General features: G+C 45.6%; 1 protein-coding gene across 1 annotated transcript; it reads left to right on the top strand.

The window, feature by feature from the left end:
* Positions 1 to 2,716: 2,716 nt before the first annotated feature.
* Positions 2,717 to 3,848, top strand: SSTR1 (somatostatin receptor 1). The gene has a single exon (XM_056851342.1). It carries the CDS (start codon positions 2,717 to 2,719, stop codon positions 3,842 to 3,844), a length of 1,128 nt encoding a protein of 375 aa, XP_056707320.1. The 3' UTR covers positions 3,845 to 3,848.
* Positions 3,849 to 15,231: the final 11,383 nt, after the last annotated feature.

Raw genomic sequence — 15,231 nt, 5'->3', positions numbered from 1 at the left:
ATCAATTTTCTTCCTGTCAGCTTTCTTCCTTGTCCAACTTTTACATCCATGAATAATTATGGGAAACATTATGGTATGAATTATCTTTATGTTGGTCTCCAGAACACTTCCTTACACTTAAGGATCTTTTCTAGTTTCTTCATGGCTGCCCTTCCAAGTCTCAGTCTCCTGATTTCTTGGTTGCAGTCTCTCTTTTGTTTGATGATGGAACCAAGGAACAGAAAGTCTTGAACAATTTCAATTTATCATTATCAACCTTAAAGTTGTATAAGAACATAAGAACATAAGAAAAGCCCTGCTGGATCAGACCAAGGCCCATCATGTCCAGCAGTCTGTTCTCACAGTGGCCAACCAGGTGACTCTAGGAAGCCCCAAACAAGACGACTGCAGCAGCACCATCCTGCCTGTGTTCCACAGCACCCAAGATAATAGGCATGCTCCTCTGATCCTGGAGAGAATAGGTATGCATCCTCCATAGTCATTAGTTTTGTCTTCTTGATGTTCAGCTGTAATCTATCTTTGGCACTTCCTCCTTTAACCTTCATCACTGTTTATTTGTAAAAAAAAAATACTTCTCACAAATGTGGAACCCTCATCTATTTTACTGGCATTCATGGAAAGAAGGCAATCTTTTTGTGTCATTATAATGACAGTATATTATTTTGTGCGTGTGTGTGTGCGAAACACAACAGGATCAATGTATCGTGCAAGATCATGTTACATATTGGTAGCCATCTGCAGTTTCATCAGTTTTGCCTCTTTGCATACATGTTCACAGAAGATGGTAATGTGTATATTGACAAGCCAGATTATGTGCTATGGTGTATGCAGTGGATGAAAGCTGTGAGTACAAGTGAATGCAAAGTCTCTATTGGACAATGGTGTATTAGTATTTTCACCAATAATAATAGAAGTTGCAAAAGAGTTCAAAGATATGCACATGTTAACACTGTACACTGTATAACATTGTAGGGACAAGTGAAAAAAAATGGTGTGGCGAACTATTAGAATTGTGGATTGGGGGTCTGATGAATGCATGAGTAAATGCTGTGGTGATGATAGGGATGGGGTATAAGTTGGAAAGATGATAAGACTAAAGAGGATGTGAGGATGACTATGGGGTTGAATTCAAGCAGGAAGCCCAAGTGTGGTGGAGGTGAGGGAACAGAATAGGCTGGTTCTAATTAATCATAGGGCATAGGCACTGAAGTGGAGTGCTGGTGGTTAAGGTCCTGAAGATGTTGACTGTGGGGACTAGGAGACATTTGATCCACTCTAGGGAGACATTTGGTTAACCACGAGCTTTTAGTATTTATAGAGGAGGTTGCCAATGTCTTCATCTTCTTCACTGGAGGCCAAGGGTGCCTGAAATTCCCTGCAGTGCTGGTGCATCCTAAGTCTGCAAAGTTCTCCTCCAAACAGTAGCAGACAAGATGTCTCACAATCATGACCCGAAGCATCTTTTTATGCAAGAAACAACAACAAGAAAAACTTTCAAGTAAGAATGAATGAATGAAAAACCTTTAATGGCATAAGTAATATTACAATTGTTACAGAAGGTACATAAAATATGCAGTCATTAAGATACAAACATAGGCCAGTAAATTCCAAAAGTAGAAATTACAAACTTTGGGCTTTTTGAACTTTCATCACATCCACTAGAAAATTGGCAACATCTGCAGTAACCTCCGGATCGGAGTCATTTAAGAGATTCTACTGTTGGTAGCTGTTGCTGGTTTTATGAATACGGTTTAAGGCGGTTTGGTTTTTTTAATGCCTTTTTACGCACTTGTTTGTTTTTTAAGGGCCGCTTTTTAAAAGCCTTGTTTGGCTTTGTGTCTCCATGAACCAAGGTTGTGATGCTCCTCCGCGCCTTTCGTTTCCCCCTCTCTCGATTGCCCTGGTCCATGTCGAGCGTCCATTGGAGCGGCGAGTCGCCTCAGGCCAGCCGCCCCAGAGGCGGCAGAAGCGCACCCCTAACCCTGCCTGCCGCCCCCCGCTTCGGCGGACGATTCAGCCCCAGGAAGCCTTCCGGGCTGAGGACTCCAAAGCTGCGCGATGGGGAGGTGGGATCTTCGGAGGGCCGGAAGGAAGGTCGGGATCGGCGGGCTTTTCGTTCTGGGTGCGTCTTCGGGACTGTGGCGGCCCTTGTCTCCCGGGCGGGAGGCTGAGAGGACTGGGGCGGGGGAGGCGGCCAAGGCGCCTGAGGGGAAAGTTGGCGCGCCTTTGCGCCTGAGGCGGCGCGCTTCTCCTCAGGCGCAAAGGCGCGCCAACTTTCCCCTCAGGCGCCCTGGCCGCCTCCCCCGCCCCAGTCCTCCCAGTCCTCGCCCCAGTCCTCGCCGCGCTTCTCCTCAGGCGCCAAGGCGCGCCAACTTTCCCCTCAGGCGCCAACTTTCCCCTCAGGCGCCTCCCCCGCCCCAGTCCTCTCGGCCACCCTCTCAGCCAGCCCCGCCAGCCCCGCAGGACTCCTCCCCCCTCCCCCTCCCCTTCAGGCGAGGGGCTGCTGGGCGCCGCCTGCCTCCGCGCCCCGCCCGGCCCGCCTGTCGTCGCCGCTGACGCGCCGCGCGCCGCCTATGAATCCCCCCGCGCGCCGCCGCCGGGGCCAGTGGGGCTGGCCGAGGCGCGAGGCTCCCCGCGCCGCCGCCGCCGCCGCCGCCGCCGCCGCCGCCGCGCATCCCGGGCCGAGGGGTCGGAGGATGGCCCGGGCGCGGGCGGCATGGAGTCGGCCGGGGCGGGCGGGCGGAACGCGTCGGGTGCGGCGGGCGGCAACGGGACGGCGGGGTCGGGCGGGGGCGCGGGCGGGTCGTCGGGGTCGGCGGCGGCGGCGGGGGGCAGCGCCATCCTCATCTCCTTCGTGTACTCGGTGGTGTGCCTGGTGGGGCTGTGCGGCAACTCCATGGTGATCTACGTGATCCTGCGCTACGCCAAGATGAAGACGGCCACCAACATCTACATCCTCAACCTGGCGCTGGCCGACGAGCTGCTGATGCTGAGCGTGCCCTTCCTGGTCACCTCCACGCTGCTGCACCACTGGCCCTTCGGCGCGCTGCTGTGCCGCGTGGTGCTGAGCGTGGACGCCGTGAACATGTTCACCAGCATCTACTGCCTGACGGTGCTGAGCGTGGACCGCTACGTGGCCGTGGTGCACCCCATCAAGGCGTCGCGCTACCGGCGGCCCAGCGTGGCCAAGCTGGTCAACCTGGCCGTCTGGGGGCTGGCGCTGCTCATCATCCTGCCCATCATCGTCTTCTCCGACACCGAGGCCAACTCGGACGGCACGGTGGCGTGCAACATGATGCTGCCCGAGCCCAAGCGCCGCTGGATGGCCGTCTTCGTGGTGTACACCTTCCTGGTGGGCTTCCTGCTGCCCGTGGGGGCCATCAGCCTCTGCTACATCCTCATCATCGCCAAGCTGCGGGTGGTGGCGCTCAAGGCCGGCTGGCAGCAGCGCAAGCGCTCCGAGCGCAAGATCACCCTCATGGTCATGATGGTGGTCATGGTCTTCGTCATCTGCTGGATGCCCTTCTACGTGGTGCAGCTGGTCAACCTCTTCGTCGAGCCCGGCGACGCCACCATCAGCCAGCTCTCCGTCGTGCTGGGCTACGCCAACAGCTGCGCCAACCCCATCCTCTACGGCTTCCTCTCGGACAACTTCAGGCGCTCCTTCCAGCGGCTGCTGTGCCTCAGCTGGATGGACAACGCCGCCGAGGAGCCCGTCGACTACTACGCCACCGCCCTCAAGAGCAGGGCCTACAGCGTCGAGGACTTCCCCGCCGACAACTTCGGCGAGTCGGGCGGCGCGTACCGCAACGGGACGTGCACCTCCCGGATTACCACCCTCTGAGCACCCCGCCGGAGGGCCGGGCCGGGCGGGGGGAGGAGGGAGGGAGGGAGGGAGGGAGGGAGGGAGGGGGCGATCCGGGACGGGGCAGAGGGGAGGAGGAGGGGGCAAGGAACCTCGGACTCGCGGGGGCTGGGCGCCGGCCGTCCCCTCCAGGAGGCGGGCGGGGGGTGGCTCAGCGCTGCCCGGGGGCGACCGGCGGGGGTCTTTCCGGAGCTCGCTCTCGCTCTCTCTCCCGAGTTGCCGCTTTTGCCCGCCTGGCTTCTCACCAGAGAGGGAGTCCCGGGGTGGGCAGCTGACTTCTTCGGTGCAAGAAACGGGCGCCGCCGGTGGCTTTGCTCCCCTTGCCTAATAAAAGAAAACAATCGACCCCGGGGAGCCAGGCTTTCTTTCTTTCTTTCTTTCTTTCTTTCTTTCTTTCTTTCTTTCTTTCTTTCTTTCTTTCTTTCTTTCTTTCTTTCGTTCTTTCTTTCGTTCTTTCTTTCGTTCTTTCTTTCTCTCTCTCTCGCTTTCGCTTTCTTTCTTTCTCTTTCTCTCTCTTTCTTTTTCTTTCTTTCTCTCGCTTTCTTTCTCTCTCTTTTCTCTCTCTCTCTCTCTTTCTTTCTCTTTCTCTCTCTCCTTCCTTCCTTCCTTCCTTCCTTCCTTCCTTCCTTCCTTCCTTCCTTCCTTCCTTCCTTCCTTCTGTTCGTTCCCACCGGTGCTTAATTTCTCACACAAGAAAGATGCCGGGGCTCTGCACATGCCCTCTAGTTTAGTCCCGGCATCGCCGTTTCTCGGCGCCCGGGCTGGAAAGCGCTCTGAACATGCTCAGAGCCGCTCTCGGTTTTTATTGTTTCACATGGGGGGTGAGTAGAGGTGTTAAAAACAGGCGCATGGTCGCGCCTTGCGCCCTGGTTTCCAGATCGTTCCGCGTCCCAGCCTTGGAAACCGTTTAGTAAGGAGAGCGCACGACCTTCTGAATGGCCAGCGACTCTCCCCCTTTCCCCCGAACCTGAGAAAGTCAACCGCTTCCCTTTGCGGAAAAGGGTGAGGGGGAATCCTTCAAAAGAAAGCGGTCTCTGGGGCACCACAAATCCTGGATCTGTGTCGAAACAGCCCCAGGAAAGCGGAAGCGAAATCCTGGGTCAATTTCACCGAGGCGCCCGAGAGAAAAAGAGCGCATTCATATTCTGAATCTGCCCCCCCCTCCCCCGCTACGAATTTCTGTCTGGCATTCAGCAGCGCCCAAGGGGAAATGGCAATCCATTTGGAAAGGGAAAGGAACCCGGTCTGCTAACAAGCCAGGCGATTATTTCATTATCTCGCGGCAACAGCAGGCTGCTGATAAGAGCCAGATAAATACCCCCCTCCTCCGGTCCCCGCTGACTGTCAAGCGCTGGGCACACGGGGGCTCCCAGGAATGTTTGATCTGGGAAACGTTTCGCTCTGTGGCTACATACAATAAAGGTGTGCAAATAAAGCTGTTTCAAGAACTGCGAGGTGGCTGGTCTGGGTTGTGTGATACTAGGGAGGGCAAAAGAGGGAGGGCTACCTCTCCAAGAATCAAAGGAAGCAACCAGCCCCCCCCCCCGTTTCCATTTCTGAAAGAAAAACAGAAGAGTTTATCCCAATGTCTCCTTAAAGATTATTTTGCCACAATCCACACAGCATTTGCATTGCTGGTCGTTTCCCTAGAGAAATACCCTTGACGTTCGGGGGCTTAAGGCTTGGGAGGTGCAACTAAAAAGCCCTCTTGGTTCTTAGTTGCCTTGTCAGTTCAGACTCATTTCCAAATGCCATAGTGGCCCACCGTGGGCAGCTCACAGGCTAGGCTGATGTCACAAGCTACAGCTTTGCCTTCCCAATTGACTTCATTATCTCACAGTCAGAGGCACAGTGCCTGCAATCTTTGGGGAGCTCCTCAAAGTGCAATTGCTGTGGGAAACGCACACCCAGAGCAATCATCATGGTTTGGATCAAGGGCTGGACCCTTCAGCTGAAGGTTCCTCCCCTAAGCAAGTGCAAAGGTATCTTTGGATCCACCCCAGTGTATAAAGCTGCCAATGCAGTCTCAATGTGGCTTGCCATGGGCAGTCTCCCTGGCAGAAACAGGATGTATATTTTCTATGTCACTATGGACTAAAGAGGACTTCAAACAGGAATACTGACAAATTGGATCAAACCAAGTTGCCCATCTTACCAAATACCCTGTTTCTTAGAGTAGCTGGGAGCAGATCTCACACAAAAAATGTATGTTTAAAAAAATTAAAATGGTACTTTAGACAAAAATAAGCAGCCCATCCCCCTTTTTTGCACTACAGCCACAGGAATTTGTGTCTGTTCCATTTTCATCAGCCTGTTCATCATTAATTGGTTACACTATGTCCAGATGTTTCACTGTATGTTTGATTTTTGAGAATCCTAGTTTTAAAATGTATGTTCTTTTTGTTTCATAAAACATGTCCTTGTGTGTTGTAGAAACTATTATCTCTGGAACAGTTTCTGCTGTTTACCAGTTCAGGGTGGTTACATTCATATCAAAGGTTGAGTTTGTTCAAAGCACTTTCTTTGAGGGTGGGAAAGATTGTTTCCATGGTGGAGGAATGTTTTTCTGTTCCTTTCATTCTGGTTTCCTGTCTTTTATTGTTATTGCACATGTCAGGACTGAGAATTTATTTGAAAAACAGCAACTTATTTTTTGTTGTTTAAAATCACAGTGTTTTTTTCTGGTTTACAAGAACCACATATACACATTCTGATAAAATACAAAGGGAGCAGGCTAAAAATAAAAGGAAGGTGGCATATAGAATACTGGCCACCTATGCTCCAAATCTTTGTGCTAGATCTACCCTACTAAATGCAATTTGCAAATGACCAGAAGCACTTAACAAAGAAATGTGTGAAAATGAAGATATTAAACTTCCTCAAAGCTATGCACCTATGATATAAAAACTGTTCTGGGACAAGTTCTTTGAGGACTGCAAATATAGCTGTGTAGTGTCCTTGAAACAAAACACCATACTAGTGTTAAATTAAATTAAAAATTCATAGCCAATGAGTTTAGGAATCAGCATGTTGTACTAGGGAGGCCTGGGTTCAAATCCCTACTCTGCAATGAGATTTACTAGGTAACCAAGAGCCAATCACCTTCTCAGCCACCTCAGGGATGTTGTGAGGATAAACAAGAAAGACAGAACCATGTGCTTGGCAAGAAATTCACATTTCAGGTGAAAACAAAAAATGTGGGAAGTAATGTAATTTAACACTGCATGTTCACATTTTCTGTCTCCTTGATCATACAATTAACAACATTATTACAAAAGTTAAGAGAGTATTTAAAGTTGCATTTTAAATCTTCATTAAAGTGCACAAATATCCCAGCTTCTTGTTACTTCTATTTATTATATATGTAGTGCCATCAATGTTTATGGTGCTTTACATCTTTATTTTTGTAGGAAACAAGACCAGTCTGAACTTAAATGAGCTCAGGGACATGATCCAGTCAAAACTAAGCATTTTTGAAGTCCCTTTGACTTCACTGAAAGCAACCTGCTGCATTTTTCCATGGAAGGCTATTACCTTGTTCCATGGTGCTTACTCCTAAGAAGGCATCCCCAGATGGCAGCCTTAAGCACATGATTCATTCTCCCATTCAATTGGAAGGGACTCAAAAGTGCTTATCCGTGGTTGGATTAAGCCCTCCATTTTATCAGAGAGAGATATTAGAAGGACCTAAAGAGAGAAAGGAAGGATGGGTTAAAAGAGATAACAAGGAATACACATGAACGTATTTACATATATTTCACATATTTTACATATGTTTCACTTGGGGATACCAAACTGTAGGGTGAACATTATTTAGATATGACCCATAAGACTATCTATTCTACCAAAAGGGTTAAACATGCTGTGCACAACCTGGTAATAAGGTCAATTTATAACCCATGGAAATAAAAAAGGGAAACTATCATTCACTTCAATGCAGTTATAAATGACTTTGATTGTTTTATTATTAAACTTCACTAACATGGGAAATCACTGAACCATGCTGAAAGCTTTCAGATCTATATTTCAGTCCTTTTGTTGTATTGTGGGCTTTTTGTTTGAAATTAATCATTTGGGGGGCATTCACTTGTTTTCTAATTTTACTTCCCTTCCAAATCTATAAGAATTGTCCTTTTAGGGTTGTTGGTTTTTAGTAACATGTCACTGAAATTAGAAGGATTGTCAGTTTCTCCAGAATGGACAGAAACCCCATTGTGCCATTTGTTCATTTGTGTTTACATTTTTTAGAGTTGTATTTCAAACCTGGATCACTCTTTCCTTAAGAGGAAATCTAGTGCTCTTATGCTGTCATTTTTCTCAGCAATACTGTAATTCAGTGTTAGCTTAATAAACAGATTAAACAGTACTCTACAATCAATTTTTTTGCCTATTCCTGTGCAATCACTGGGCTGCTTTCATAGAAACGGTATTGAGAAAGAATATAATCACACAGAGAACTGAAATTTGTTGACACATTAAACAAAGCTTTGCTCGTTTGTTCATTTGTCATCACGCAAAGACACTTTGACAAGAAGCTATTCTGCATTTTATAGTAGGCTAACCCAACATGCATTTATCTGTTTCTTAAGTTCCGCCAAGATGACTTACTCTTGGATGGGGAATCATAAGAGATGAAAAAAACAAAACAGAGCCAATAAATACCCAACCTGAACTTTCAGTATTAAACTGATTCAATAATTATCCATAACTTTGAAGAGACCAAGGCATTGCTCTTGTTTGCATCTCTATGGTGACTGTCCAGAGTGTCTTGCATTAGCAATGAGAGTACAACCAATTCAGTTTAATACTGGAAATGCTTGTAAGATCTGCAACAGGCCTCTTAGGAAGTCTTTCAACTACTCAGTGGAAAAATGCTAAAGTTGATAGAAATGAGTATTAATTTCACAGAAGAAGGTGCTCTTCCTTGGAATGAGGATAACTTCTAACATGTACTCCCTACTTTAATTGCAACTTTTTCATGCTGTTTTATTTTAAGCTGATTTGTGGAAATAAATGTCTCAAAAGTGCAGTGGTGGGAAGCATCATGCACACATCAAACATTCTACAGATGGAAAGTGCATGTTATAAATATACCCTGAGCATTGAACATGCGTTCAAGAATCTTATCAGCTACAGTATTAGTGCAATTTCAGGTGCATGCAGCATTGCTTAACCTAACCTATGATTTTGCACAGGTTTTTCACTGTAAAATGCGGCCAGAAGGTGAATCACTGCTTCGAGATGAAAAAATAGCTGGATTTGCTCCTTTTCAACCATGGATTAAATCCTACAGATGTCTGGCTAATGGAAGCTGGCCTTTCTTTGCCTTTTCCTTCTCCTAGCAGCCCCCATGACTCCCCAAAGGCATTCCTGGAGGTTGGGCCAGAGGCCTCATAGACCTAAAGCCATGTAGGTTGAGCGGCTGCAGTGAGGAGGGGAATCAGGTAAGATTACCCTTTGTCGGCAGAATTAGATTCCAACCTGGTATATTATAGTGCAAACTCTTATTTATATTTAACATTTATATGCCACCTTTCAGTATGCTGCTGTCAAGGTGGTTTACAGAAAATATACGCAACATAATTACAGAGTAATAGTGCGATCCTATGCAGTTACTGCATTCTAAACCCACTGGAGTTAATAGGCTTAGATTTGAGTAACTGCATAGGACTGCAGTGTTGGGGAGCAATTTGAAGCAGGTTTAAGTCTCATGAAATTCATTATGGCTTACTCCCAGGAAAGTTTCCTGAGGATTACAGCCATGCTCCTATTGCTATGGCAGCTATTTAGCAGAAGGGCCCTTTCCTCTTTTCCCCTCCTTATATTGAATCCCTTTCATTCCATGCAGTAATATCTGCTTTCTAATAGGAATGACAGCAGTTTTTTTTCAGTAATTGCGCAAACTGTTAAATTAGCAGCAAGCTCTGAATTAGATGTGCTGTGCCAGCAAAATGACTGCTTAGCTTGGAGCTAGCCAGCTGCTACACCAGCACGATATCACCAAGCACAACACGGGCATTTGCATGCAGAAATGGCAGGGTGAGGCATTAGTTTGTAACTGGGCTGTGACTGTTCCATTGAACTGCATTTCAAGTTTCCCCTCAGCAAAAACAGCTGCCTCTGAAAAATGAATTAGAAACGAGGCACCCTTAATGATATTAGGCTGAGATCCTGATGTAACTGAAGTTGAGTAGGTTCTAACTGAACCTTAAGGAATACACTCACAAGTGAGGCTTCAGTCATATGTGCTGCTTCTGATATGGTGTGCAGCAAACACGGTTTCATTTTGGAAGCTGTTTGCATGCAGTTGTTCCCCACGAAACGGCAGAAATTTCTATGGTACCAGCATACATTTTTAAAATGAGGGGGTTCAGAAATATTAATGCTTACCCTAATGAAACAAAATTCCCCAGGCAGGGGAAACGATTGTTGATGCACAGAACTCCAAGACTTCTGCTTTTGTTGTTTATAGATATGCATCATGTTTGGGGGGCTTTCACAAAGAACAGTTTAATTCTGATGGAATGTCCCCAAGTCACAAAGCATAGGACATTGCTCATGGGGGATGCTATTATGACATGGAGATGAAATATGCAAGTGAGAGTCAACTGCTTCATTTCATTTAGCTAAAACAGACCTGTGCAAAATAAATATTCCCATTAGAACAACTACATTTAAAAAAACTCAAAGAAACACAGAAATAACAGCTGCATAAATTCCATTCTCTAAGATTTCTAGGCGCCAGAACTGGAACAGTCTCCAGGGGTTATCCACAGAGAAAATGAATCACAAATCTATAGAGGCAAATAAAATATTTTCTTCTCATTATGCATTCTGCACTGCAGATTTCTCTAGCACAGAGTCCCATCAGACCAATAGCTGTAGACTGGAGTTTATAAGAAGAAAAATGCAAGCTCAGCAACTGAAGCTATTCTAGAGGGGGAGGGGTGGGGATCACATTCAGAACAGGTTGCAAGGGTAAGGAGTCATCAAGGACTGAGGTGCAAAAAATAAAGACATTAACAGCTTATTCCTGAGGTTTGCAGTGGCTGGGGACAATGTAGCCGAGGAGCTGCCACGGCACTTCCAAAGAGGTTCCCTGGTCACTGAAAGGCTAAAAAGAAGCCTTTTAAAAGTTAAAAATTCAAAAATGGGGCATTTTCCCCTATAGAGAATAGCGAGGCTATGCCAGGAAAAACCTGGCACAGCAATGCTGTTTCAGAGGGCGGCGTTCCCGGGCTGGAAGGGGTTAGGAGGCAGCCTACCAGCAGCCCCCCACCCCCGTACACCCTGGGAATGCCTACCAGGATGCCAGCAGGAGGTCAAGCTGGAGTCCATGGGCCACGATGACGCGCTAGTCCTGGGGCACCGTGGCAAGTGGCACTATGCCAGCGCCTGTGCCGCTTTGCACGGCACAAATGGCATGAACACTCAAGTAGGGGGCTAGTCGCCTGTTTGGCCCCCAGGCTCAGGAATGAGCTCTCAGGTTGGTTGTTGACATACTAGAAATTAAAGATGTAAATGTTGTTCCTTTTTTGAATCAGCAGCTGCCTGCCACTATTGCCCTGCCTCTTCTGAATGTGGGTTTGGCCACTTTCCCACCTGAAAAACTCCTGACTCTCCAAACATAAGACCCAGTAGTAGACCAAGGCCTGCTGCTTGACTCACTATAAAGTGTTTAATCCACTTCCTTCTCCACTTTTTTAAAAAAAGATTTTTGGATTCAACTACAAATTGAGAACCAGCACAGTCCTATGGTATTGCTGATATCTCTCCTCTTTGCTTTGGAAAAACAGAGTTGCACTTACCTTTAACTGTTGTTCATCAACATCTTCTGTGTAGGCACATGCAGTGTGAGTTTTTAACATAGATGATCCCAGACATGCAACAGGGCTATATCAGTAACTGTGAATGCATGTGTGTACACACCCGTACACATATATTAGAAAAAATGAGGGGGTCAGTCCAGCTAAGGGTCTAAGGATTCTCATAGTTTTTTAAGACCTACTTATTTGTTTAAAAAATCTGTTCTATAATAATATTCAAGGCATCTCACATAGGCAAACATTTAACAGGTATGTTTGCTACTGACTAAGAAAATACCACCCAGATGCAATAAGGACCCCAGCCCCCAGCCCAAACACATGATATAACATAACTAAAGCAACAATCCTTAACAAGTCTACTCAGGCATAATCCCTGTGTTATTCAATGTGGCTTACTCCCAGGAAAGTCATTTTAGGAGTGCAGCCAAAAGAATCCAACCAGTGTGTTCTGGAAAAATGAACCAAACCCAAATAATGTGTCTGTGCACCTCCCTAAACAAAGATGATTTCCCCACATTCAATTCAAGTAGCTAATATGCCGTACAAATGTGCACCCACATGGTGCCAGCTATGATAATGTTCATGGCAATGGCATGCAGCTTAACGAGTCACTTCTCTGCCTCCTACCTGGTGTGGCAAATAGTGACAGCTGTCACCATGTGGGGTGCATTGATAATAAGTATTTACTATCTATGTATATCATGCTTGGTCACGAGTCACATGCCAAGTCTGTCTGTGTTTGACTCAGATGCCTCTCTCTCTCTTTCTATGCCATACACTTTATATAGCTTGTCTGGTTTTATACAGTTTATTTTTAAGGTTGCCTCCTAACTTACACAGAAATCTTTATGACTCCATTACCCAGAGGGCGATCTAAAGCAAAAAATAATGATCTGCATCTTTTTATAAGTGTCTTATACAATTGCTGCGTTGTGCTAAAATGCATAAATATCATTTAGAAGATTCTATTCCTAGAGGAACACCATATGTTTTATTTCAGGGCTATTGGAGGATATTTGAGGCATTTGATGTTACAACATTTAGGTGGCAATATTTGTCTCAGGAAAGAATTTAAAAAATATGAAGAATGTTATCTATTTGCATCATTTTCCTCTTCAAAGGAACAAAGTGGCCCAAATTCAACATTCATTACTGATACTGTAAATAATCTTGCTTTGATTTTATTTATTTAGACATTTAAACCCTCCTTTTCCACCTAGTGGTGAAGTGGCTTACAGCATTGTTCTTCCCTCCTTCACGTTGTCCTCACAGCAACCATCCTATGAGGTAGGTTAGACTGACAGTGACTGGTCCAAGGACAACCATGAGCTTCCATGGCAGAGTGGCGATTCAGACCTGGGTTTCACAGATCCTAGTCCAACACTAACCACTAGACTATATTGGCTCTTCTCCTGTAATTTTTTTACCATATATATTCCACATAGCAGGAATGCCTTATGAGTGTACATCCATATGTTGACAGCTAATATACCAATGACAAACAGTGCCTAAGTTTTTAAACCTTCTAGTTCGCCCCAGTGGTACAGACTATGCATTCATCGGTGCCTTCGCAGTAGCCATTAAGCCTGGAACAGACATTCATTCATTCTGTTTTAATGAAGAATCTAGGCAACAGTGTTGGCAATCCATTGATTAATCTATTTAAAACATTATTTTTAGCCTACCTGTCTCCAAAACCAAAGTGGGTTACAATAGTTCAAATGACATGCACCTAAAACCCAGAATAATTCTACCCTATGGCAAACAAACCATAAATCAACACCAGCTGATTAACAGCTAAGTAACAGCCCAGACATCTGTTTCGAAAGCCCTCCTAGATAATACTGCTTGACAGAGTTTGTACAATCTCAGCAAAGAGGATGCCTTCCTGATACATTCCATAATCCAACTACTCCAGTTCTTATGGCTGGTGATTTTAATGCACGAATAGGGCCGGATGATAATACTCTCTTCCAAAATCTTATAGGGAATTTTGATGAATCTTTCCTGAGTTCCCTATGGTATACTAGAACTTCCAGGGACTCGGTAATTAATTATTCCGGCTTAAGTCTGGCCCAATTCGCTATTCAGAGGAACCTAATAATAGTAAATGGGCGATTGCGGATCGACCCTAATGGAGATTTTACTTTTTTTATCCAAAATGGTGCCAGTGTTATCGATTATTTTCTGGTTTCATTAGATCTCTTACCTCTAATCAGTAATATGGAAGTCTGCGATTACATGGGAGGTGACCATCTCCCTATCTCTCTTTCTATCAACCAATTATGTGTTCAACACTTAATACCGTCCTACCATCAAATATTGCACCAATCCCAAAAAGCCCTAGCTCGTGTTTACTGGAGCCCTGAGCTTGATTCCTTGGTGCGTGGCAAAATGCAGCTTTTGGAGGTGACTTCATTGAAAGCTGCCCTCCTTGAGCAAGAGTCTGCAGCTACTGTCTTAAATGTTCTTTTTTTCAGATTAATTGGTTTATTTAAACCTTTATTTACTAAAGAAATCACCTCAAGCTTGCATGCGTTATACAAACAAAATTCTCGGTTTAACCGCGAGTGTAGACTACTCAAACGAGCAATAACCAGGAAACATAGAGAATTCAGAAGGAACAATACTATTTCAGTATTGAAGGAATTGTTAACTATTAAAAAGAACTACAAGGACTTGGTAAACTGGAGGAAAAAAGAGGCCCTATATAAAAATTGGAGGAGCTTGATTACAGCAATAAACAACAATGATAATTCAACTTTCTGGCGGACTGTGAATTCTTTAAGTAATGGCTATGCCAGAGTCCCCGCATGTATCCCGTCATTAGTCTGGGTAGCTTACTTCAAGAGCCTCTTCTCCTATTCTGTGGAAAACCAGGGACTTATACCTGTAGCACCTTCTATTTTGTTGAATTCCTGGCCAGATGTGTCTCCTAATGAAATTAAACCGCTCATTGATAGCTTACGCTCAGGCAAAGCCCCAGGTCCTGATCTAATTCCCTACGAACTTTTTAAAGTCAACAGTAAATGGTGGGCCAACATTCTTGCTCCTGTATTTACACAAATTAATGCATCAGGAGCCAATCCAAAATCTTGGAGACATACTATTATCATCCCAATCTTTAAAAAGGGTCAGTGCTCTGACCCAAGCTGTTATCATCCAATCAGCCTTTTGTCTTGCTTAGGCAAATTGTATTCCTCCTACTTATTAAAGAAGCTGTTGGACTGGGTTGAGAGTAATGACATCCTTGGCTGGGAACAGATTGGCTTTAGAAGGGGTTGGTCTGTCGTGGACCATTGTTTAGTGCTCTCCCATCTAGCCGAGAAATATTCCTCCCCCCGAAATAGCACCCTTTATGCGGGTTTTATGGATCTTAAGGGAGCTTTTGATACCCCTCGATGTGTTGCTGGCGTTACTCTTCATTCCAAGTTTGGCCAAATGTCACTTGAAGCTAGGGCGTGGTTGGCCGCCTTTAAACTACACCTTAAACTGTGCTTTAGCACTGCGGGATTCCTAGCTTCTCTGAAGCATGACCCT

Source organism: Euleptes europaea, chromosome 6 (assembly GCF_029931775.1).
Source record: "Euleptes europaea isolate rEulEur1 chromosome 6, rEulEur1.hap1, whole genome shotgun sequence".
Lineage (NCBI taxonomy): Eukaryota > Metazoa > Chordata > Lepidosauria > Squamata > Sphaerodactylidae > Euleptes > Euleptes europaea.
The sequence above is the reverse complement of the archived record's forward strand: the minus strand, read 5'-3'. Positions and strand labels throughout refer to the sequence as shown.

Coding starts and splice junctions, on each gene's coding strand:
- SSTR1 (XM_056851342.1), top strand. CDS start 2,717: ATGGAGTCGGCCGGGGCGGGCGGGCGGAACGCGTCGGGTGCGGCGGGC.